The sequence below is a fragment of the Pecten maximus genome, chromosome 15 (assembly GCF_902652985.1).
Source record: "Pecten maximus chromosome 15, xPecMax1.1, whole genome shotgun sequence".
Lineage (NCBI taxonomy): Eukaryota > Metazoa > Mollusca > Bivalvia > Pectinida > Pectinidae > Pecten > Pecten maximus.
This window is the reverse complement of record NC_047029.1, coordinates 30,987,446-31,014,838: the sequence shown is the minus strand read 5'-3', so window position 1 is coordinate 31,014,838 and position 27,393 is coordinate 30,987,446. Positions and strand designations below refer to the sequence as shown.

Here is a 27,393-nt window from a genome sequence, read left to right as displayed (position 1 = left end):
AATTCATACTGAATTTTGTTTGCTCCTATTAATGTCAAGTTTGTGTTTTAAAAGCAACACAAGGAGGCATTATAGTGGGCCATTAGAACTGTATGTATATCTGATGATGATGCTGAACATCCATAGCTTGTAGGAAATATTAATTATCATCCAAGCATTTGTCCAAAGTGCTCCCCAATGTTCTGTTCAGTCCGCGTAGCAACGGGCAGAAATGTTCCAATCCAGTCTCATCTTCACACAGAAAATCTCTTTTATTACTTTAGAAAATGTTATGGTATGTATCGCCAACAACTGATGGAAAATGTTAGTAGCTGATTTTTATGGTTCTACTCCCATTTAAATGCTCTTAGTGAGACTCAAATTGAAAGTTTTAAAAAGAAATGAAAATGATATCACATTTTATGGAACACACATTATGGAACGTGTGTAGGAAATATATATCTATCATTTTCATCAGCTAGCTAGGTGCAGCATTGTTACAAAACAATGCTTATAGCATACCAGAGAGGCTATAAATAAATTCCTTACATCATAGCATCATGCATGATGGAGGTTATATATAGGATCTCCGAGCATTAAAAGATCAGCCGACTCTGACACCGATCTGTTTACAGCTACAACACTACCAGGAAAAGAAACTTATATATATGTGCACCATTAGACTTCCTGCCAACTGGATCAACACCAGGAAATATATCTAATTTTAGTCCCTGAGCAGCCACAAAGAATTTATATCTAGTCAGATGTGTTTAAACCAGTTTCATTTCATGTCAAGGGGGACATAACCTGTAAAATCTATCGTTTATGGTATTGAACACAACATATACTGAAAATCGGATATTTTTATGGGGCTTAGATATTGTGCTTTTCCACAAAAAGAAATGAAACAGGATTTCACATGTGAACGGTTCCCAAATGGATGAAATCCACTAAAACCATTTTCGTTTGGATGTTTAAGAAAGTAAAAAAAAAAATCCAATCAAATGTCTCAATATGCAGACAACTGCAAAGAATGGGATATGTGCAAAGTTCATTAAACCAAGAATTATCTCCCCTTACTTAAGGCAAACTTAAACCTTGACATCCATGAAATAGAATTCATTATTTCTAAATAACAAGATCGAGTTATCTTTCCTGTTGAGTCAGCATTAACCATGTTGACACCCCTGGAAATCAAAGGTTATTTAGGTTTGTGCTGAATTCATACTAACTAATTTGACTTACTCTCAAATGGATTACATACAGGTGTAGGTCAAATTTGATCTGGAGTCCTTGACACCGGTCAAAACTAGAATATTTGAGTTATCTTCTCTTGATGCAGTCAAAGCCTCTACACCAATCAAAACAAGAATTCAATCATGCTGGCATAGGATTAATACCAGTCAAAATTAGAATTCATCATTTTTAACTAATAAGAGTTATCTCCCTTGATTCACCTGTGTATTACATTGACACATTATACCTGTGGAAAGTGTGTCCAATGATAAACAATGCTAGTAACAATTCATTAGTAACAAGTACTTACCAAGATATTTCCATCGTTTCCAGAACTTGCCACTGTGGCCCCAAACCACTGATGGGACTTGTCTTCTATAGCTAAATATAATGTGCCATTAAACTGGTTTGAGTTACCTGTAGGAAGAAAATATTTGTTAGTTACAAAGTCATGGTTTCAGGTCAAAATGGCTGTAAGCTTGATACAAAAATATATTGAAATGAATGATGTCTTGGATAACTGGAGTTACCCATGTTCCCAGTGTGTCACCATATCTGCCAAAATGTATAAATCTGGTGCTGTGGTCAGAGGAAAGACAGACTAATATTACTAAGATATCAAATCTTCAACTCTGTTTAAGGAGATATTGTCCAGTTACTGTTTGAAATTTAAAGATGAAAATACATGGCTTTAATTTCACAGAATATGAAACTGATCTTATAACCTTCTCCATGAGAATAGCATTATTCAAGTAACTTTTGCGAAAGCAGACTGGTGCAGTTTCAAAGATTTTATTTTATTTTATTTGCAAAAGATGGAGGTTCCAAATATTCATGCAATCTTGCAAGGAATATTAATGGTTTTGATCAGAAAATACTGTACCATTACCGAGTGATGCCTTTACTTAATCTTTAAACCAATTCTTAAAACAGTTTTGGATAACTTTTCCTTTTAATATGTCTCAAGCAAAAAAAAATGTCTTGGTACAAATATTGAAATTCAACATGAAGATAACAAGTGCAGATAAATTGTTTGTCACCATTCTATCTTAAAAGTCATAACTTCAATTGCCATAATGATGTCCAAACCCATGTAAATGACTTCAACTAGCCAGATTTAAAGGCCAAAACAATTCATCTTCTGTAATAAAATAAATGCTTTTCTGCTTTTCAGGAAAAATAATAAAGCATTTATAACAAATCAGAAGGATAACAGAGAATTGATATCACCAACCACACTTTTCTATAGCAAAAGCAAAATGTTTAAGAAACACTTAAAAAACTTGCAAGCAGTTAAACTCAGGATACTGGGTATTAACTGGACAACTAGGGTCAAGTGTCCCCCTTAGCCCCTCAACGTATCTATTATATCAAGTTTCTAGGGAAGTCTCAATTTTCATTGCTACAAACTAAAATTTCATTATCCTGGAGAAAAATTCAAAATGTCTGCTTCTGTTTACATTCTCTGAACAACTTGATTTTTCTCCATGTTTGTTTTTGAGCAGTTCATTATTCATGTTTCTGAGAAGAAAAACAGCCCAAATCTAGTCTATTAACTATTTTTCTCGCATTGACAGCACTATATTTATTTAGATATTTTGCAGCTGTCTGTAAATTTGGCTAACAATGCTTTTAATAATGGCTAAACAGCTGTAGGGCACTTCACAGTGAGCAAGGAGGCAGTTGTCACGGTCACTGGACCATGTCCAGCCTCATCAACAAAGCTTGTTTTTTGTTGTCAAGGCTATTGAACCATGGTTGATTTTTGCGCCACCATATGTCGGTGGAAATGAGGCGTTTTTTATGACCATCTAAAATGATTATAATTATCCACAGTAAATTCAACAGACTCAGACTGTGCTGACCATCAATTTCTAACAAACTGAACAGGGCAAGGATTCATGCAAAAATCTGTGATATCATTAATATAATTATAGATGTTATGAGTCTAATAAATGTGATTCACTGATATAATCAATCACTGTGTCATTCATGGAATCATGAATCATCAATGAAATTTACAGAGAGTCCATACAGGAGTCAACCATCATGTTAAAGCCATTGTGATACACTGTAGTAAGATCCTACTTTATAAAAAAACTTTGAAAAGGTTTCAAAATAACTACATGTATATATTAAATTGTAGTTGCAGCATTTCATGAACTAATCCATCCTGTACAAGATGTTTATTTTTATCTATCTATATCGTTTTTGCCTCCATTTAATCAAGAAATGACTGATTTTATAGGATACATCAACATGACGTCCTGAAAAGGTGCATTTGATAAGATCATTGTAATCTATTCATTTGTTTTTTTGTTTTGTTTTTTTACAAAAGACTATGAAATAAATATATTTTTCTGAAATATCTATTAAGTGGATTGTCGGGGGGAAACACCTGTTGTATTTCCCACAGAGGCATGTCTAGACTTATAGATCCCTTATTAAACAAAATAGCCAGCAATACCTCTATGTCTTCATATATGGGTATTTTAGGCTAATTTGTAAAATTCAAGACTAAACATGTCCCTGTGTACTTCCCGAATGTCACAAAGCAAGAAATGCACATGCGACGATGTTACCGCTAGGATAACAGAATAGCTATGGTAGCTCATGAACATCTTGCATTTTGTCTCGCTTGTACATTTTGTATTGTTAGCTTGTTAGTTCTCATCATGGTCGCTAGTAAAGGAAATATATTGTTATTATTATCCAGTATTCGACGCTCGTCTCCATTCCATGTGCAGTTGTGCACGTGCACGGAAACATAGGGGCTGTTCGTTTATGCGGACAAACTGGTTCGTCAGTTTTTAAATATGATATTTCAAACATATATATATCTTCACGAACCTGCAAATGTTAATACAGGCCTTGGAAGTTTTTGTCAAGACTCGTCTGAAAACAATATGAAATCACCAGGTCCGTCTTTATTTCATAAACGAACAACACCGGCCCAAGTGCTCCAAAAACGAAAACGGCCATATAGAGAAACATACTCTTTCACAAACCTGGTAAATATAGTTACCTGGACACTGGATACTCGTTTTTTTACTTAGGTAAGCTATTACGATTGCATCTCACCTCGTTCATCAAACGGAATTATGGAACAGTTATCGGCCGTGTTGTTCGCCCGACACCTGTAGACGGCGCCACCTCTGATAATACCGGCCTGTTGAGTGGCAGCCGTTGGAGAACCAACCAGAAGCCTGCAATTAAATAAAGAAACATAGACCTAGTCATTGAAAACAAACATTGTCCTTCAATATCATGCGATGTGACAACTTTCTCATTTTTAGAGACATGCAAGTTTAGATGTCTTATTGAAGGAAATTATACGTAGATCACAAAGACCCCGCAGACATAAGATCTTTTTAAACTATTGCAGGACTGATGCATAATTGTATAATTTGACATGGACGAGTTTCGATGAAGTGATTTGTAAATTTGAAAAAAACAGCCACATAATAAAGACCTTCAGCTCCATAAATTTATCCCGATTTCATCAACGTTTCTGACTTTAAAGGGAATTCCCTTACTTTAAAACCGTTCCGTGGGAAACATCGGAAGATTTTTTTGTTATTTAAGCTGATTAAATTCAAAGTCTTTCCTATGGAAAATTTCAAGTTGAAATCCCCTTAGGTTAAGGAGCTGTTGTTCAAAAACCATTCACGCACCGATCGGATCTGAAGCGGAAGTAGACTGCGCCATTTCCGGCCGAGATTCTATTATTCTGAACAATTGTTTTCTATTTTAGTTTGATATTATAACTGATTGAAGGTCACATATACACAAACCGGGGTAGCAAGATTTACCACACGACTTTTAACGATTGTTCGAGATAGTGGGCCGGGAATGATCGAGAGCTAGGGAAACGTTTAATAGTTTCTGTCGCGTCATGTATTCCACCATAAACGCCTTACCCGTTAGTTTCAAATATATGTTAGAAAAAATACTAGCCACGGCCAATTAGCTTACACGTCAACAAGCAGCCCGAAAACTCCAGAAATAAACGATGACATTCATCAGAAACAGCATGCTACCTATCGTATATCTCGCTATTTATGTAGTCTATAAGATGTTGCCTAACAACCCAGCAGCAATGAAGTTCTAACTTGTCTCCTACAAGACTTCGATACGTGCAATAATATCAGAATAAAATATCAATGTGTTGAGGTTTGGGGACCATGATATAACGATAATGTAAAATAGAATATGAACTACGTCATACTGGTACGTCGACCTTCTACGGCTCATCCGCAGCTTCTGGTTGGACGCGCCATCGATATCCATAGGCTATAATAACAGTCACATTGTTTGTCAAAATTTAACAGGAAAAACTACACTTAAACTCTGCATACATGTAGTGTATTAAAAATAAACGTTTCCTGGCGATAAATTGTCAATGTTTGACCATCACTCTGTCTAATACTTGGGTTGGTTTGGTTTGGTTTATTCTGTTTAACGTCCTATTAACAGCTAAGGTCATCCCGTGCGTGGGACATGCATGCGTGTGGTGAGCGCGTATTTGTGTTTTAGGAGGCTGCGTATGTTCGTGTTAAGTCTCCTTGTGATAGGCCGGAACTTTTGCCGATTTATAGTGCTACCTCACTGAAGCATACTGCCGAAGACACCCAGCAGCACACCCCACCCGGGTCACATTATACTGACAACGGGCGAACCAGTCGTCCCACTCCAAATATGCTGAGCGCTAAGCAGGAGTAGCAACTACCATTTTTAAAGACTCTGGTATGTCTCGGCTAGGGGACAGAACCCAAAGCCTTCCTCACAGCGGCGAACGCTCAACTAAAGGCCAAAAGTGAACGCTCAATTAAAGGCCAAAAGTGAGGCATTGTCAATAGAGACATTAGGAAGAAGAAAGTTGTTAAGAAAGAAGTGAAAAAGATAAGATCCCAACTGTAGTCGCCTCTTACGATCATGCAATGGGGGCAGCAGGTACAATTCTTAAGCCCTACCTGTCTAATACTGCAGACAGGGCGTAAGAATTGTACCTGCTGCCCCAATTCCATGATCGTAAGAAGCGACTAAATTTGGGATCTTTTCTTTCTAGCAACTTTCTTCTTATTGTATTCAAGACACTGGCTTACTTTTGGCTTTTAGTTGCACGTTCGTACCTTTGGTGAAGGCTTTGTGATCTTGCCCCCTGATTGTAAAAGTGCAGAACTGATGTCGACTTTATAGTGTTATCCCAATGAAACATACTGCCGGACATACCCAATAGAACACCACACTCGGTCTCATCATACTGAAAAAGGGCGAACCAGACGTCCCGCTCTAAGAGTGCTGAGTGTTAAACAGGGGTTGCATTGTACCATTTAATAGACTAAGGTATGTCTCGGCTAGGGGACAAAGTCCAAAGCTTTCCTCGCAAGGGGCGAACATGTACACTCAACTTAAGGCCAAAAGTGAGTGTCAAGTGAGACATTAGGAAGAAGAAGGTTGTTCAGAAAGAAGAGAAAAGATAAGATCCCAAGTTTAGCCCCCTCTTACGATCATGCAAGGGGCACCAGGTACATTTTAACGCCCTATCTGCATGACAATTCCCACAACAATTCATAACACTAGATATGATGGATTATACATATAATAGTCTCTTATTAAAAACGATATTGGGGTTGATTTAGTGCATTGAAGGAATCAGATGAAAAGACTCAAGTGTAAGTTAGAAAGGACTCTACCCCCGTATATGATTAAAAGATAACACTAAATCTGTACACGCATTGTCTCTCCAAGTTGACGGGTATACGTGACAGCCAATGAAACTATCACTCTTTTCTGATTTTATGTTTAAAATTTAAATGGCGTGATGGGTTTGGACATATATACTTCAGATACCGGTTAAGTTTGTTTAAATATGCAACTCAGGCTATAAATAGGTAAACCTTTACATTCTTATACAGTATAGATACCAAATCCAAGATCAAGATTTGCACGCGCCACCAAACACGCACACGTGCATGTCCAACTTTGTTTACATCCAGCACGTGTATGGGTACCAACACGAGCATGGCACGTGGTCGTTGTACAGAGATATATGATATCAATATATTAAGTATACAATTCAACCAGCAGTACGGCGATACAGGAATAGAATCAGGTTCAATAAACACGCACATGGCATGTACAATAGAAATTGTGTTCGGCCGTTTCCGTCACACGAGAAATCACGGGAAAGAGCGATATGTGTTCGGATTGCAGTTGCAGGTGTTTTCTGTCCGTAAATCAATTACTAATAACTGCAGTCGTTCAGCTCTCTAAAAAGTAATTTTAAACAATCTTTCCAGGCAATATTACCGGCAGCAACCAATGTTTGATTTTTTATTTGATGTTCAATTCATTAACCGTCGAAATCGGATCTCATAAATGTGGCATGGTATTGCAAACGATCGTAATCGTGAACAAAGTCGTCGCTATTGCCTCAATCGGTACGAAGTGTACATACAAACGGTGATAAAATTAAACGTGAAGAAAACTGTTCACGGTTATCTTCCACTTCATGACACATAGTTGATGTAATATCGATAATTCCTTCTCCATCTATGTATACAGGCATGAAATATAAAGACAATTATGTCTCATTACTTTGATTAGAGCGATTATATTCGGTATAAAAAATTGTCGTTTTTCATTAATTAACCTTCATATTAATCAATATCAGAAATTAACACCATGTAGTATCCGTGCGTGTTTCGTTAATAAGGAAATTGGATATTTGATTAGAACCTGGACAACGTTGACTGGACAGCTTGGCTATAACTTCGGCATATGGAGCTGCATTGGTTGTGTCATCTATTTAGTAGCAGGATTCATGTTAATACGATATTATTCTAAGGCCGTCGACCGTGACGGCACGACTCTTTGTCACACCAACTGTTGTTTCATTAACCAGATATTACTAAAATCGTGTTATAAGCTAATTATTGGTAACAATAGGAGAGTTCCACATCGCCGCCTCGATATGGACCTGTGGACCACGGGTCCGATGATACCCCTAGCCCTTACAACGACCGCAGCTCATCATACAAGGAAATGTCATGCGCAACAGCTCTAGGACAAAGACACGGCGTCCATAACGAGGTTCAGACACGTGCTGTGTGTCAACGGTAATAGGGGTTCAATGTATTTGACCCCTCTGGCTGTCCAGGTCGCGTTAGTCCTTGCGGGGGGTCCAGACTAACACGACCCATGGAGTGGTCAATATTTCTATGGTGTCATTCAGCCACCACGAGACAATTATACCCATAATGAATTACATTGTTAGCCACTGGAAATGATCAGGTATAATTTTGTGTTTTGTCCATCTAGTCCGGTCAAAGATCATGGTGATTCTCGGACTATTTCTGAATACTCAGTCTCTCAAATTATAAAATCAAGGTGATGCTCGGACATATTCTGTATACGCATGCGCAGTCTCTAACATGATTGTAGTTACAGAGACCTATCAACATGGACTTAGGTCTATTACAGACCTCTGGTCGTCCTTACCATATGAACCTGATGATTGTTTTAGTCTATGGGTCTATTATAGGCCTCTGGTCGTGATTACCATATGAACCTGATGATTGTTTTAGTCTATGGGTCTATTATAGGTCTCTGGTCGTCCTTACCATATGAACCTGATGATTGTTTCAGTCTATGGGTCTATTACAGACCTCTGGTCGTCCTTACCATATGAACCTGATGCTTGTTTTAGTCTATGGGTCTATTATAGGTCTCTGGTCGTCCTTACCATATGAACCTGATGATTGTTTTAGGCTATGGGTCTATCATAGCTGGTCGTCCTTACCATATGAACCTGATGTAGGACGCTGGTCGTCCTTACCATATGAACCTGATGATTGTTTTAGTCTATGGGTCTATTATAGGTCTCTGGTCGTCCTTACCATATGAACCTGATGATTGTTTTAGGCTATGGGTCTATCATAGCTGGTCGTCCTTACCATATGAACCTGATGTAGGACGCTGGTCGTCCTTACCATATGAACCTGATGATTGTTTTAGGCTATGGGTCTATTATAGGTCTCTGGTCGTCCTTACCATATGAACCTGATGATTGTTTTAGGCTATGGGTCTATCATAGCTGGTCGTCCTTACCATATGAACCTGATGATTGTTTTAGGCTATGGGTCTATCATAGCTGGTCGTCCTTACCATATGAACCTGATGATTGTTTTAGTATATGTATGGAGCCTATCTTATTGTACTGTAGTACCATCTGGGGTCAATCCGAACATCGTGCTATTAGTAATGTACATAACAGAGCAGTGAAATTATTTTTAGGATTAGGAAGAAGCTCTTCCAATTTAAGTAAAAAGGGCGACATGGGTTGGTTGTCTTGCGTTTCTAAACAACGAATCGAAGTTTTTAGATTTTTCTGTAAATCAAAATCTGAATAATGACCGGATTCTGTATAAAGTTTATTCATGGTCTTTAAGGAAAAGTAAATCATGGGATTCAAGAGCTAAAAAGCTAGCTGGTAAAAATGGTATCACTAATATTATAAATGATGCTTCTAATTCAACTAAATCCGTTATGTTTAAAATCAAACAAAAGGTGCGCCAAGTCGATGAAGAGGTGTGGTTTCCCGGCCTCTGGTGTGATAAAGATAACACTAACGGAAATAAGTTAAGGACGTACCGATTATTCAAAAAAGATTTAAAACCGGAGTCTTACGTCACTAGTTAATACAAAGACCACACCGTAGTTTATTAGTTAAGTTAGGAAGGGTCAGCTTACCGCTCCATATAGAGACGGGTAGGTTTACACGTCCTATCACCCCATTCAATAATAGGTTGTATACATTTTGTAATTTTAAAGTAGAAAATGAAATCAATTTTTATGTGAATGTAATTTTTATTCAGATCTTAGAGTTCCTCTTTTTGAGAAAGCAAGCATTTTAGATGATTCATTTGTTTCCATGAATTGCGAAGTTAAATTTATTTTTATTATGAATGAGGAATCGCTGTAACCTCTTTTAGCTCGGTCAGTCTTCCTTTTTATGGAAAGGAGACGTTGTAGACTGTGATACAATTGCTACATATTATATATTTTACCTTTATTATGTCTGTAATTAATGTGTTCCAATTGATGTATTGGTGATGGTATGGCGACTTGTCGGTAGGGGGCTCCCCAACCACTATTGCTCTTCCTTCATCATTGCATTTAGCACAAATGTTCTATAAAGTATTGTATTTTATAATTTATTAGATTGGTGTTATGATGACGAGGATTGGGGTTGTGCAACCTGTCGGTAGGGATCGGCCCAACCACTCTTGCACTTCTGCCACCCTCGTATATAGGTTCTATATTTTGTATGCCCATGTACAATAATATGTTCTGGACCTTAAGTGTCTCGTAAGTCAAATTTGGCCGGGCAAGTTTTACAAATATGTCTGTTGAGTTCTGTGAAAAACAAATGTTGTAAAATATGTTTGACACGTAAATAAAATGTTTTTTTTACGTAATTTTTGGTTGCTTTGAACAAAATGGCGACCTGCTAGCATTAAGCCATTAAAACGTTTAATATTGCATTTCATTACAATTTAACATTAATTCATTCTTGCCAAAATTACCGTGTCTCTATGATAACTAGCACAGGGACTTGGCACAATTTCACAACCCAATGATATACGAACATATAACCGGGCCGTTGGTTAGAAACTTGTGCCAAGTCCCTGTACACTGGGGTATTAAAATTGATAGTTTATAATACCTTAAAAATGTAAATTGTTAAAGATTTCTGAAGACTGACGTCGGCCCGAGCGTGATTCCACGTAATGACTGGTCCTGTTCCAGAGACCTATATATATTATAATATAGGTCTCTGACTGAACTACGTCATCCAGTAACGATAATTAAGTAAATGAAGCATTATAGGTCACCTGTGTTTCCTCGCCTGTAGGTGAAACCCAGTGCCAATAGATTCAGAAAATTGGCATGGATGTGTGAGAACGTTCTCATTTTGAAGAGGCTTTATTTAATTCTGCTTATTCGACAAAAAATTCAGCACAATTTCTGTCGTGACTGCACAACTGTTCGAAGATGGACAATTGAGATGGACAATTGAGATGTCACTAGACATTTCAAGTTGATAAATCATCTATCCTGCCATCCAAGAGTTCCGATTTATTAAACTTTTCCTATCTATCATACATCTCCTGTATTATAACATACATCTGATCCAAACACTGTCTGTCGGTAATCAACCTTACCGCGTACTTGGCAAGAATCTTATCACGAGCGAATAGGACTCGGTAGAGATTTGCAAGAAAAGCTAGAATTAAACAAACACAAGCGTCAAAAATCAAATAAAAATGGATAACATGTACTTATTTATTGGCACATGCAATCAAGCCATGTTTAGGGATGACTAGAGTGCAGTGATTTATATGGTAAAGATGCTGGAGATACAGGGTGACCATTTCCTATCGAACCCTCACCGTAGAGCCGCCAACCCAAGGAGCTGAATAGGCGTCATTACTGACCAAAACTTACATATCGGTCTGGAGAGCCGGACTATATGTAATAAGTTTTGATGCTATATTGCAGATCAGTTTGGCTGAACTTCATACAAATTTCTCAGTTTTTGTATTGCTTAATCTTTCATATCGATAGCGAGCCATTGTCGGGATAAAATCTCCGCTAGCCGCTGGCCCCAGACTAATTTTCCATTAGATTTGAACGTATTTTACTTTACATGTAAAATTATTTACAAAAGGGATCGAATAAAGTTAGGAACTTTTAATTCGTCTTCTCTCATAGAATCGATTGCATCGGCATATGTCTGGGAACACGATATCTGACGTATTCTATTGTAGCGAGGATTATAACGTTTTACGAAGCGCGATATCAGATGATATGATTTATGTTATGCACGCTAGAATCACGGAAATGGAATTATCAATTACGTAATGGGTCTGATGACGTATTATAACGTAACAACGGTTATGTACGATTAAACTTTGTATTATTTTGATTTGGTTAACGTGTTATAACAGTGAACAGAAAGACAATTGGAAGCTAAAAGGAATGAAATTAATTTGTAGGGTATTTGTAATGTATCACCTACAGGAAAACTTGTCTCAGCGAGTGCACAAAGAATGAAAAACGTCTATGTGAGTGGACTGGTTGGCCCGTTGTCAGTATAATGTGACCGGGTGGGGTGTCCTGCTGGGTGTCTTCGGCAGTATGCTTCAGTGAGGTAGCACTATAAATCGGCAAAAGTTCCGGCCTATCACAAGGAGACTTAACACAAACATACCGCAGCCTCCGAAAACACACATACCCACTCACCACACGCATGCATGTCACACGCACGGGAGGCCGTCCTTAAATGAGCTTAGCTGTTAATAGGACGTTAAACAAAATAAACCAAACCAAACCAAACCAAGTGAGTGGATATTAGTTTTATGTATTTTCCTAATTACTAAATTTGAAATACTGCGAAAAAATATTTATCAATTATATTTAGAATACATTCGTTGCGTTTAGACCGTTTGTTACAACATGTCATTAAGAGCACTAAGGGAGAAAACTCCTTAACATACATAAATGATCACGTGCGAGGGAATGTAGCATACACCTTTAACTGTATAGATGTACCCTGTACAACGCATATTATCTATGTCAGATATGAGGTAATACATTCATAACCTTCATTCATGTTATGACTATACACAACAGATGTACCTAACAGATACATATGTGTTGTTTGGTCTTGACGAGGTACATATCGATCAATATACCTGTGTATTATATCACATGTGGTGGAAGAGGGCCAGACTGACTCCCCCTCTCCCACCTCCACCCCTCCCCCTACTTCTCTCGTCACTCCATCGTGAATCATAATGATCTCAACTTACTAGTCGGCTCATACAACCTACCTATTTTTATTGACATCACAGGTGTAATAGTCTTTGTCGTGCAGGTGTGTACACGTCTGATCACTGCCTGAATGACGTTGTATTATTTGAAAATATTTTGGGTTTTCCAAATTCGAAGCCCACACGTCCACCCACCAAAATGTAGCATTTCGTTGAATTGAATATTTGATGCGACCATAAACAACCGCACCAAACGGTTCCCCCCCCCGGGGGGGGGGGGGGGGGGGGGGGGGGGTCATCTGATGTGGTCTGAGATCAGAGAGTTACAGTCAGCAGCAGCAGCCCCCTACCCCTTGTAGAAGTGGCGACGAAACTTTCATAACTATATTACGGGGTTAATCCCCCGGGATAGGTCTGGTAACTATTAAATGGTGACGCACGCCCTCCCTAATAGCCAACGCGGTCACTGCGGTCCAGTTAGTCCACTTATCACTATGCGGTCAGTTTCACGGCCTGAGGGCACATACCCCCCGTGGTCTCACATTACGGCACTACTCATGCTCTGTTTACATATTACATTTATCATTTCCTCATTTACATAGGTTTATCAACAAAGCAAGGCCCGCGGATACGACGGTGACAGGACAGGAGGCATATATACCCCGGCATCTTTCAATCAAGAATCACCACAGGAGACCTCGGAACATGTCCAAACGCCGGAAGACACAAATTAAGTACGCCTTTATCTTGTAGGAAACAATGGCACGAAGCAGATTTTATAAGACATGTACTAATGTTCAGCAAAGATTGATTGTTTGGCACGGGATATACATAACAAGGGCCTGGTGAAGAAGATTGTCACTGGTTATGGGGTGTTGCACAATTCCACAAAAAAAACATATTTAAGATAGTATATTTTCAGAGACATATCTTTTGCATTATACTACTTCTTTATGAACTAACCTGTTTACTGTGACCTCTATATTTAACCCTGTTGAACTGTGACCTCTATATGAAACCCTGTTGAACTGTGACCTCTATATGAAACCCTGTTTACTGTGACCTCTATATGAAACCCTGTTGAACTGTGACCTCTATATGATACCCTGTTGAACTGTGACCTCTATATGAAACCCTGTTTACTGTGACCTCTATATGAAACCCTGTTGAACTGTGACCTCTATATGAAACCCTGTTGAACTGTGACCTCTATATGAAACCCTGTTGAACTGTGACCTCTATATTTAACCCTGTTGAACTGTGACCTCTCTATAGATAGTTCTCTGATATTCCATTACTCGATAAATCAATAAACCAGGGACTTACTACCGGAATGTTTTGTCATCAAATATAAATGCATATTGTTGAAATATTTTACAATATCTATTGAGGTGATGTCAGATGTCTCTCACGTCAAAATTCTCAGGTCCCTGTGGTATATAGACATGTATCTACTTCTACATATAGCTTTTCTGACCGCGTTCTGTTTCGGGAGTATCGATGTTAAGGTTAGACAATAATATAAATGTGCTATGACCCAATATCTTAGTTACCTGCCTACTAAAGCCTAACGTCGAGTTTGCTCTGGTCCTGCAAAATACTGCAGACATTTTGACAGACAGCTTCGATGCTGGGAAACACTCGGGACCAAAAGCAGCATATTTTTGGACACACCGTGGTATATGTTTCCCCCGAAGGTGACCAGGGGAGATTCGACTTTGATGCATAACATAGTGGACGAATGCAAAACTCTACTGTATTATCCCGAGGGTTGGGCGTGAAACCCTGTGATCTATGAGGTGCGGGGACGTCGTGTCACCGCAGCGGAGGTGCCGTCAATCATCCCCCTTAGTGTAACTCTCCTGTCAATGAGGACGAAATAACCGGTTACGTAATTTATCTTACAACTCCGATTTATGAATGGTTCCGAACTAACAAGGCCCAGAATCTTTCTTACTATACATACAACATATACTTTATAAGTAGATTTGAAAATGTTAAATGACGAACTTTAAGGATCGAATTAATACAATATTGTTGATGTTGATGGTTGATTGATGAGGATTCAAGTTATTCGCTGTCATATATACTAACGAGAATTATACTAGACAACTTATCGAAGATTCTGAGACAGAGAGAACATGGATTCTCTAAGAAACTCACCAATTTCTTTGTCATTTTACGGCCGGTAATTGACACTTGAACACCTATCTATCATTATTCTCATTGCGGTCTTCGCATGTAAAAGAGCGCGTCTTAACACACTTCCGGTGTATAAGGGTTGCTGAGTCTGAGGTAAAAAGGAACCTCATCAATTACCCGTTGGGTCGAGGACTATTTTGGTATTTAGCAAACGTACATGTCGACACGCCTACATATATACGTAAAACTAACTGTGAGGTCCGAGTGCTACATAATACAACACTTATATTTGTAAGTTCTCTAGTGTTTATTTACAAGAAACAGCGCGTCATATTACGATAAGTTATATAAGCTTTAGTTGTTTACTCCGTAGAAAACCATACGTTCCGTATACATTTGAATACTTCTCAACACTGTCTGAAAATAGATGTGACCATGGCCGTAAATAATTAATAAACTTCTGTCTTACAACTGTCCTCTATCGCCATCCAATTTCATTATAAATCTACACATCATTATTCTCACGTTGACAAACATTTTACCTACTGAATACACGGATTTAAAAGTACACACATATGTGTGTAAGTGTATTGATCCAGAGAAAGCTGTATCAATTTAGAATATAGAGTATATTGGATTGCAATAGGTAACTTAAATCGCTTTCAGATCTCAGATAGATGTTAATCTGCTCACCTGCTCGCTTTTATTACTTTTCTATTATAAAGAGAGTATTGAAGCTCGAACAGAAAATTTAAAGTATTAGGAATATTCATGTCGACTGGCTTTGAACGCTCATAAGGGTCTACAGAGGGTTAGTGTTCGTCTATACCAAGAATCCGACAGCTATAGGCGTACACCCTCCCACAAAATTACCCGATCAAGTTATATTATCTCTGATCAAGATTTATGGACTTCTAGGCGAGTCATTTTACAAATTAGCTGGTGTAACCATATACTGGGCAGCTGAGTATTCATCGACTCGGCGGGGAATTTTTGGATATTTACTGAAAATCAAATTAAAAAAGGAACTAAGGAAACTTTATAGGAACTTTTGGCAGGTCATGGGGTTAGGGGAAATTTGGTTTCTTACCATCCCTCTCCTTGGTCGATGTGTTGAGCTACAGAGTAACCGAACATGCTCCCCGGACTGCCTGTCCGGACGTCTGGAAACTCCACTTCTAGGTTAAATCCTCGAGCCGAGTCAATGAAGAGGAGCAAAACACATAAAAACACATAGGATACTACCCTACACGTACATCTCAGCCTTACAAGCATATTGGCTCCACACAAAACACACATTATATCCAACTCCGAAAGATTTTAACTTCCAAAACTTATCACAATATAGAATATATCACAATTAATAGCCGGTTAAGAACATATAATAAATCTCCCAAACTTTGTCTTCCTTTGTTGATTCTAAAAATACTTTTTGGCGTTTTAAGACTGTAACATCCACATCTTGGTAGCTCCCTAGCAGCTTCTGCACCATACCAATCTCTAGTACTCCATCGCCGAAACTTTGGGTCAGTCCATTTAGGCTCTACTCAAGGGGTGATAGCGACTGCGAGCTGATAGGTGTGATAAGCCAAATATAGGTAAGCGGGTCCGTTTGTGTGTAGCCGTTCGGATAGGTCTCTGACTCATTCATAAAGAACACAGCAAGGTGCACGTAACTTTTCCCGCTGTTTTTGTGATACTAGTTTCAGATATATGGGATTAAACGTGTGTATAGCCTCTTTGTACAATTTCCTGAGGCGACGTACGTACGCTACTGGACAAATTATATTAATAAACCACGCCAAAGGTCATCACGCGCTTACTTGGCTCCGGTATCCTCGGTAGGGAGGAAGCATGAAAGATAGGACTAGTTGGGACGCACATAAAGACATCTCCTTGTTTACATTAAAAATTGATTGATGAGATTGAGGGACTATACCGTACAAAGTTAGTGTATGTATCGGGATTTGAGAGAGCTCGACTTGTAGTGTTCGATCGTCCGTTACAACCAAGAGGTATTTAGATGGTTGTTCAATAAAATATTTTTGAAATATGTGGTATGTTTACTATACGTAGGCCTACTGAGGTAAGAACTAATGATTACTATTACAATTGTAAAGCGTCTGAAGATTTATTAAGAAAACACTAATGTTCAGAGTGTTCGGATCCATTTATGCATAATCTAATAGACGACTTGTCATTATGATCATGTCAGGGCATCAAACGTTCCTTTTTAAGAACGTTAATGTGGCGCAGTGGTGAGCTGCGGGTATTTCTGGCCAGTCGATTATTGGGTGCCAAAGATCGTGAGTTCGAAGCCCAGTAATGGCTCGAGTCATAGAATTGCCTTCCTTCGTGGTGTTATTATTGATATCTTAGCTATAAGTCCGTGATTTTGTTGATTTCTAGAGGCGATCGTAACATTGTAGGATATATGTTTTACGCGTGTTGTGCCCCTGTAGACTATACATATGCTATTGGAATCCTATGCATACGACTCTTCTTAAATACCGGATCGAGAATTAAGAATCGCTTACGTTGTGCGAAGTCGCGTAAATGCAGGTTAATTGTGACTAAAGACTTATATATGCCTCTGATCTAACGCGATTTTGTGGGGTGTTTATCTGTACAGAACACAATTATTTATATGTAATACGGTAATGTGTTTTCATATACACGAAGCAAACGCCCCCGTGATTCAGCCGTTTAAGCAATTTAAGTGGCGCGGTTGTTAAAACGACAGTATTTGAATGGTCAATTGTATTAAAAAAAACTTTAAATGACATTTAACTGCAATGATGAATTACTTCTTGTTGACGCGGATTTGTTGACACTCTGTCACAAGTAAAGCCTTACCTGTAGCCTCTGCTGTTAATGCATGGTGATTTCCCTTTTTGATAATATGCTGAGAATTTGTTACAGTCTATGTGAATTCAGCTGTTTTGTGTGTATGTTTTTGTTTTTGTTGGGGGGGGGGGGGGTAAAAATCGGTAGATGGTATCTATCTTCTATCTTTTTATACAGTTATTAGACGTGGGTGAGTATTAAATTAAGTTTTCAGCATATATGTTTACAATTCTGTGTTATCACGGACTAAGATCTAATATCATTCCAAGGTATTATATAACCTATATTAGGGATGGTGACACACCGACAGGTATTACTTGTTTCCGCCCACGAGTGCGGTTTCTGGTCTGCATAATAGGCAGGAATTGGACATATTCGAGCATTCTGTGTAAACACAAAACTTCCGAGTTTACAAGGAGACGTCACATAAGTAGAATTGTATGACCAGGATTAGTTAATTTAATACAAATATACGTGTGTTAGTTTCATGTGAGAGCATAAACGGTAAAAGAGTTAAAGCTTTTAATTGAATTAATAGATATATTTCAATATTACACTATACAATGTTATACGATTTTGCAACGATACAAAGTCTAATTAAAACTGATTAAAACTTATTCATTATTTATGAGTCCACAGGCGCCTGCATCTGGTTAGTATTTATAAAAAAAATAGCTTAACTCTTACTATATCAACAAGAGCAGGAGTAGGGGATATTTTTTAAATACTAACCAGATACAGACGCCTGTGGTCACAGGGACCTGACACCAATTCGTAGCGCAGGATCCCTTATGTATTATACGAAACGTTAGTTGAGATTTTTTGTACAACATTCTCGAGGTTTACATGTACTAAGTATATCTTTATCAGAGATGAGTCACTCAATCATTACACCATTACATCAGATATACTTATATAAGTTATATCCAAACTTTCTGTCTTCCTTTCACGTGGTAGTAAGGTGATGACCTAACGTATATATGTAACGTGATATATATTATGATTCAAATGTACATACAGACTACATGTTTTGTACGTTTCAAACAATGTATATACGTAGGACAATTATGCATCATAGAAACTAAAGAAAGTTGGCAGAATTTCAAAATACGCCAGAAAATTAATTGACAAATATTTTAAAATTTTCGGATTATTGTAAATTGCAGCCGAAAGTAAAAGAAAATGAATTGTTAGGCGTCATGAGAAACCAAATCGCATCTGATCAGGGAAACGACCAGCCCCCGGGATATCTATACTTCTCTTAAATGTTGTTTAAAGCAGGGATGCATATATACGTAGCTAAAATTTAACAATATCTAATTAACGAAACTGTTGACAAGCAAGATCGGTAATCAATATAATGAAAGACAACTCTGATCACATTGCAGTCGATGAACTAACTTAATGTTGTAAGAGTTATGCCCCTTTACAGGCGCAATTCCTTGCCAATATAAACTTGTTCAGTTTACGACGTGGATAACACGCCGCCGACATTGCCTTGGATTTCAATTTTCTAAGTGAATTACTCACTGTTATATTATCAAGTAGCTAAATTTCCATTGTGTTTGGCCATGTTACCAGATATCCTCACAAATTATGGAGTGCGCAAGTCATAATAAAACCTCTCCCAAACTATTATGTTACAAATCTTGTGAAAGCAACACATACAGTATTAACAAAACAAGGTTTGGTTTGGTTTATTTTGTTTAACGTCCTATTAACAGCCAGGGTCATTTAAGGACGTGCCTGGTTTTGGAGGTGGAGGAAAGCCGGAGTACCCGGAGAACAGACAACTGCCCCACGTGGGTTTCGACTACAAGGAACAAAGCAAGAAAGACAAAAGAGATGATAATGATACTTTTGTACTGGAACTCAATAACTTATCTGATTACATGGCATACTTTATCTACGTCATTTCAAAATGAAATAAGTGACTTTTTGGTGAGTAGCCATGCATGTACAAATATTTTGACATACATGTAGGAATTTTGACATTTTTGTTGGGTGTAAAGGAAGTAATGCTTTCTTTAAAAGAGAAGAGATGAAGGCATGTATTAAAAAGGGTCTTCAGAAAGTTTTACCTGTCATTAAAATGTTCTCAAGATCCATTGAGGATTATATGCCCTTTTAACGTCAACAAAACACTTGATTCAAGTCTTAATAATTTATTTCATTGAATATCTGTATTTTGTCAATAAATGGACGTACATGTATCTCTAATCTAATTTAAAGAATAGTTTATTTAAGCATTGAACAATATTGCAAATACATTATTATGCAACATATATAAATAAAGGATAAGAAAACAAGCTTCGAGTTTATATTAATTTCTTTCCCAAACAAATACTGAATTACATGGGTAAAAACCCAACGACTTGTCATAATTGACTTGGAAATTGCACTTGAATTCACATGAAGATTATGTTCACTGGGAATTGACCTGAAATTTACCTCAAGTTGGCATGAATTTTTCGTCGGGTGGAATTGACCTAATTTTCAGATCAATTTCAAGTAACGATTTTTTCAGGTCAAATTTTCCTCTAGACATTTTGTCTGTCCATATGTACCGATTTGGAATTTCTATAGATACCCCTCTCTTTTCTTTCCTAATGTGACCCTTATCATTGACTCAAATGACCTTAGCAAGACGTTCTCCCTAGTGGTAAGGAGGGGCAGCGATAGCTCCAACCGGTAAGAGCACCGGCCAAGTATATTCGAAGACACTTAACCCTAATTGCTCCGGATGGTATGCAACGGGCCTCCCGTAGGAGATGACCATGTCAGCAAACCAGTGGGAAGGTAGAGAGTTATTCCCCTTGACAGACACATTCCGAAATCTACAGAACCTTCAGCGGAAGTGTTGGCTGGAAAGACCTATTCAATGTTTATAGTGACCCGGTGTTATAATGTGTGACACTTTTGTCACACTTCCGTGACTAGGTGTCACACATCCGTGACTAGGTGTATCATTTCAGTGTAAATGTACTATAAAAGTGTCCGACAGAGGTTCCGTCACAGTCCTAAAATAATCAAGAGGTCCATTAGGCCGGTGTAGCTCACCTGCTACTTGCTTTAGAACTGAATACATATACTCAATTCGGTATGAGTCTTTCTTTCTTTCTTTCTTTCTTTCTTTCACATTTGACACCAGCATATTTCAGGTCTCTGGCCTCTTGTTTATTGAAAAATCGTTTAAGGTTAGGTCAAGAACATTCATTATAACAAGCTTGGTAGTCCTTCATCCCGGCATGTTACAGACCCAATCTAATTAAAATATACCTGTATTTTCCGCTCCTCTACGATAACCTGCAATATTGTATTACAGTGTATCGTAGAGGAACGGAAAGTACAAGTTATATTATAATCAAATTTGTTACAGGCTCAATATCAGGTCTCTGGGACTCATGATGTCTTAGAAGAAGTTTTATGATGGAAAAATGGTGCCCGACGGACGATGGGCGACGATCGCCGCACCACAGCATAAAAATAAACCATCACGGTACAAAGTTATAGAAATTGTGACATTTACAAACGTTGAAGTTATATCCATCATATATCGGCTAACTAACACTATTGAATAATAAGCAATTATCATAAAACATTATAATGTATTCTGGAAAGATTTTCGCTAGCCAAATGTTCTGATTACGTTACACCACGAGTGTAAAGCATTGGTTAGCGAAGATGTGTTACGTTATTCAAAACTGTTTCTTGGTTAATATTGTTAACACAGGGACCTGGGACATAATTCCGAACTTATTAGATATATCATACGGACAATGGGAAGGGAATTAGTGTCAAGATCCTGTGATAGATCTGTAACGATTCATAGGGACTGGATTTAACAATTCATTACACGGGATGATATTTGTCTGATGGAACGTCTGATCAAAGGCGTCTGCGTCTGGTAAGTATTTATAACAAACATTATTAGCCCCTATTCATAATAGGAGTATGTGCTATCTTTTGCAGATGCAGACGCCCGTAGTCTCCATGTAATCAATTAGAGTTACTTCCCTTCATAGCACTCTGACACCCGATAGGGACCGACACCCTCTGCTCCTTTCCCCACCCTGATCGAGATGATTTAGAATTACATTGTATTGCTGAATTTGAATGCGCTTTCCTAACATTACTATTCAAACTCAATATTTTTAATTCAAGACACGACGCGGAATAAATTGTGGTGGGCTTATTATTAAAGATCAACTATAATGTTAATTCGATATTGTAATCATAATTATAGACTGAAAATGAGATTGAGAATTTCTGAAGTATGCCATTCAAACTCATTCAAACCTTAGTACAATATTGCACCGCTAGATTTATTTCAAAATCTTTATTTTTATTGAATAATTTCCAAACTTAATACGAGATTAAAAGGTGGATTATAAATACCGTACACAATACCCCGATCGATGTGAGCCGGGTACACAGGGGGAGCAGGATCAATACTGAACAAAGCAGCTTAGCGATTGATTTTTATACTGTGGACGTAAACACGGGTTTATCCACCCGGTAAGGTATAAAACCAAACTGAGGCCATTAATCCTATTGAATTATAATGTCTGCGCTCGTCATGTTAAAATCACAAGTAGTATTACCAATATATTAGCATTTTTTAGTTTAGCTAGTGGTTAAAAAACACGTGTTAACACTAGAACTTGGATGAAGGTGTGGAATGTGTATGTCGTATTGATAAGTCATAAATCGTTACTTTACGGAGACACGGACAAAACAACGAACCTGTTTGAATTATTTCTGATTCTGGAATTATTATGATTTGCTGTTCTACTACAGAGTTCACGTTTATAAACTAATATTCTGTCCGATCGGGAGAGAATAATCCGGACGTTCGTGTTTCTGTAGAAACCTTTGTAACAATTATGGATTTTTATCGGTACGTGTTGGCCATTTTTCTCATATGGACGTTCACAACAGTACACACAGGTAAGGTCACAATTACTTGTTATAAATATCATACATGTATACTGAATATGTCGGTATATCATGGTAATTCTAAAATGAAATATCTATCATATTAACGCCATACAGATATACAAATATGCTGGGGCTGGGACTTGGCGGTAAGGGGGTTCGGGAGGGACGGGCGATAACTAATCAGTGTCGTGTCATATTATTTGCACAGGAATTTGTCACATTTTCCCAACTCCATGGTCCGTATATACATATGATATTATACATTATTACTGTTCCAAACATAGAAACATTAGGTCCCAAGCCCCTGTGATTATTTGTGTCATTTTATGAATATTGGACAAAACCTTGAAATCATTGAATACAGGTGAGACAATGTGACTCGAGTTTTATTAGACATATTGATGTATTATATACATGAAGTCGAGACGAAATGAAATCAATTATTAAAAGGAAAGCATAAAAAGTCGACAATAAAGCATAGTGTCAGTGTATGATAATAATGGGACGAAATGACCCACTGACAATACATACGTATGATTTATCATAGTATAATGGTAGGACGAAATGACCCAATCAATGCCAAAGAAATTATATAGATCTACGCGAGAACAAAGAGCTTGTACAATGAGGGACGTGATGGTATCGTTTGTACGATGTAGACAACAAATCGACCAGTCGATTCCAACAGCACTGATACAGAGAATGACGACTGATTTCTAGTTGGTTCGATTACACTTCATATTTGGTAAACAATACACGAAATGACCATCGATTACACTAATTGGTAAATACATTGTCACAAATTTGTGATAGACTATAAGCTCATTAAAAAAAATTGTCATTATCCCAATTTCTGACTTGTGGCTCAGGGACCCCGCACGAATCCCAACATGACGAGTGAAACAGGGACCTGAAACAAATCTCAACATGACGCGTGGCACAGGGACCTGACACAAATCTCAACATGACGCGTGACACAGGGACCTGACAAAAATATCAATATGACGCGTGGCACAGGGACCTGGTACTAATTCAACACATGGCGCCGAGTTATCGTGGATAAATGCCAGACATGCTGACCATGTGATATAGAATGAATATAATGAGATAAACTGTGATTGTTTAAATTAATATCCTTAGATAAAAAATGAAAGTTCAGGAAATAAGCAAATATTTTAACGTGTTTCTGTAATAAAATGCCCATGTTATAGGTGAGGCAATAGACTGTTGGCTATGTACCAGCGATGACGCCGGATGTGGAGAGACCATTGATGAGACGACCCTTCAAGACAACCGGAAGACAGCATCCGGATGCGCGGCATGTGGGAAATCCTTTCTGTCTCTAGGCACATGTAAGAGAAACAGAATATTTAACTGGTATAATGTTGTGATTGCTACCGTTGTGGTATACGTATACATGTGCGGCATTAAAACGGCGAATGCAGGTAAATTTTAAAAGGAGACAATTATGACATATAATCTATATGGAGACTGGGATGCACTATATATATCTGATACAGACGGATACTGATTTACCACAATGGCGGGATAAAATGATCATGTTCACTATACAGCGAAACAAAGCTTATTTATTGTTTATTTGATGTTTGTTGATATGTCTATTGGTTCCGGTGTCGCCACCTAAATCTCATTTGAGATTTGATTTAGATTTATATGACGGGTGTCGCCGTGACCTAGATTTGTATGGCGGGTGTCGCCGTGACCTAGATTTGTATGGCGGATGTCGCCGTGACCTAGATTTGTATGGCGGGTGTTGCCGATGAAGCAGAAGACGCTTGCTCTTCCGAAACATATGGTCTTATTCTCCTTGTATTTTTGTGTCTCCAAATATATATCGTTGTTTATATTTTCCTCTCGTTTAATCGATTTTGAGTTTGAACTATGGTTTCGGTATTATCTCTATTCTTTGTTGTTTTTAACCTACGTGCTTACTTTATTGGTAGTTTCGTAATTTTGTGGTATTTATATGTAAATTGAATTTTAGATAGTTTCGTATTTTTCAAATGCTAGCTTTGCCTATATCTTGTAACGCGGCCTCGTTTTAGTTTAGTGCGCCATGCTGCGGTGTAGTGCTTGTGGTTGCTGACCACTGCCTTCTTGATAATAGAGACTAAGCAAATCTGTGATTTATGATTTGTGTGTGAAGGTGTGAAGGTGTGAAGGTGTGTGTGTATAATTGAAATTTACTATTTATTTGTTAACGATACACAAATGGATTTCCCCCTTCTTGAAAATTGCAATAATTCAAATCATCTCAACTAATTTTCAGCATTTTCAAGCGTCGAACGAACCTGCCTCACATCAGCATCAGATACCTGTATTAACAAACTGGGCTACGGAGAATGTACGTGCTCGACAACGTTCTGCAACGGACAATCCCGGACTTCAACGAGTTCCACCTTCGTTCTTAACGTCTGCCTAGCTGTCTTTCTTATTTTGAAATTGGCGCTTAAATAGACCCTGCTATTATGTACAAAAAGAAAATCTGTGATAACCGGAAATGGACAAAACCGGAAGTTATATGTGTTAATTAATGGAGGAAGATTATTGACGATACAGTTATCAACTGTAACACATATTTTCACTTTGCCCAGTTTTGTTAGATATAACGTAATGAATTTGAAAATTAAACTGATAGTAGTTTTATTTCATGAAGTATGAAATGGAATCCTAGATGAACATAGATATTGTTTTTTAAACAATGATGTATTGTACATTACTCTTACCAACGAATTCGGAAGGAGAATTGACAATCTCTTCTTTAAACATGAGGACAGATGAATTTTAAGTTGATATACAAAAAATGGTGTTTGTCATCAAAATACGTGTCATTGTTTTCTTTATCACAACTTTATGTTATACATAGCTTATCTTGAATAATGATATACAAGCGAAGGATGTATTTTTTCATATTTTCTACCCTCGAGTATTAAGTATTACTGAATTAAATGTGATATCATTAAGCCTATTTATAAAATTAATGTTTTTATACAATAAAAACACTAATTTTGCATTTATTTAAAATCTTTGTTGTTTTCTTTTCCAGCATATGTTGTATCAAATAACATTAATTGTTGGTGGTTGAAACAGAAATGTATTTCAATATACTCACACATAAACATAATATTAGTTGATTGTTTATAACCGGTGAACACTTCAATCTCCAAGGTGTTTATCCTTGATGGGCTTTATATCGACGAAGGTTAAGAGCTTTTTGCATAATGTAGGTCAAGATCTCGTGGTATAATGTTGGTTAAGAACTCGGGGTATAATGTAGGTCAAGAATTCGTGGTATAATGTAGGTCAAGAACCTGTGGTATAATGTAGGTCAAGAACCTGTGGTATAATGTAGGTCAAGAACCTGTGGTATAATGTAGGTCAAGAACCTGTGGTATAATGTAGGCCAAGAACCTGTTATAATGTAGGTCAAGAATTCGTGTTATAATGTAGGCCAAGAACTCGTGGTATAATATAGGTCAATAACCTGTGTTATAAAATAGGTCAATAATTCGTGGTATAATGTAGGTCAAGAACCTGTGTTATAATGTAGGTCAAGAATTCGTGGTATAATGTAGGTCAAGAATTCGTGGTATAATGTAGGTCAATAACTAGTGGTATAATGTAGGTCAAGAATTCGTGGTATAATGTAGGTCAAGAATTCGTGGTATGATATAGGCCAAGAACCTGTGTTATAATGTAGGCCAAGAACCTGTGTTATAAAATAGGTCAATAATTCGTGGTATAATGTAGGTCAAGAATTCGTGGTATAATGTAGATCAAGAATTCGTGGTATAATGTAGGTCAAGAACCCGTTGTATAATATAGGCCAAGAACCCGTGGTATAATATAGGCCAAGAATTCGTGGTATAATGTAGGTCAAGAACCCGTGGTATAATGTAGGTCAAGAATTCGTGGTATAATGTAGGTCAAGAATTCGTGGTATTATGAACAGTATACAGTACTTTAGATATCGATACGGTATAAAAGATGGACGTAAAAACCTAGATTAACCAAAACTGCCAGGGTAGGGTCTTCACTCTCGTCTCCCTCCGGATTCACTAGGGTAGGCATAGTTACTAAACAGTTAGTGCTGGGCTAGGACTTTGGGATATGGGAATCGTTTCCTGCATTAATAACGCCATCAGTTAGACAGACGACTCCCTTCTCTTCCATCCAACCAGAGACGTATATATATATACTGATATATAATTCTCTGTTCCAACTCTCTCTTTTAACTCCATACGTTACCCCATTACACAATTTCCTCTCTGTTTCCATCAGCGGAATTGCATAAATGATTATTAGACGAAAATAAACAAATAAATAAATAAATAGTGGTATAATTTTGAACACGATATTAAGCCCTTAAATGATTAACACCATGGAG

General features: G+C 37.6%; 2 protein-coding genes across 6 annotated transcripts in view; one reads left to right on the top strand and one right to left on the bottom strand.

Moving 5' to 3' along the window:
* The window catches only part of LOC117344236 (integrin alpha-8-like), a 122,004-nt gene extending 104,891 nt beyond the window's left edge, over nt 1–17,113 (bottom strand). For 2 of the 5 annotated variants that reach the window (XR_004536131.1, XR_004536132.1), the window contains exons 1-3: nt 16,288–17,113; nt 4,297–4,421; nt 1,526–1,632 (exon numbers count right to left, since the gene is read on the bottom strand). Coding sequence is in view for 3 of the 5 variants with exons in the window: in XM_033906914.1 (XP_033762805.1) it covers nt 1,526–1,632; nt 4,297–4,421; nt 16,288–16,496 (441 nt within the window). In the remaining 2 variants the exon portion in view is untranslated. The remainder of the gene's footprint in view (nt 1–1,525; nt 1,633–4,296; nt 4,422–16,287) is intronic. The other 3 variants (XM_033906916.1, XM_033906915.1, XM_033906914.1) reach the window with 2 other exon arrangements.
* A 5,455-nt stretch (nt 17,114–22,568) lies between these two features.
* LOC117344243 lies at nt 22,569–26,023 on the top strand. Its single transcript, XM_033906923.1, has 3 exons — nt 22,569–22,994; nt 24,197–24,337; nt 25,276–26,023. The coding sequence occupies exons 1-3, from the start codon at nt 22,931–22,933 to the stop codon at nt 25,461–25,463; spliced, it is 393 nt and encodes a 130-aa protein (XP_033762814.1). The 5' UTR covers nt 22,569–22,930; the 3' UTR covers nt 25,464–26,023.
* The last annotated feature ends 1,370 nt before the right edge of the window (nt 26,024–27,393 follow it).

Excerpts from the sequence above, each read along its gene's own strand:
- LOC117344243 (XM_033906923.1), top strand. The coding sequence starts at position 22,931 with ATGGATTTTTATCGGTACGTGTTGGCCATTTTTCTCATATGGACGTTC. Across the intron at positions 22,995-24,196 it reads GTTCACAACAGTACACACAG|GTGAGGCAATAGACTGTTGG; the intron begins GTAAGGTCACAA and ends CCCATGTTATAG. Across the intron at positions 24,338-25,275 it reads CTTTCTGTCTCTAGGCACAT|CATTTTCAAGCGTCGAACGA; the intron begins GTAAGAGAAACA and ends ACTAATTTTCAG.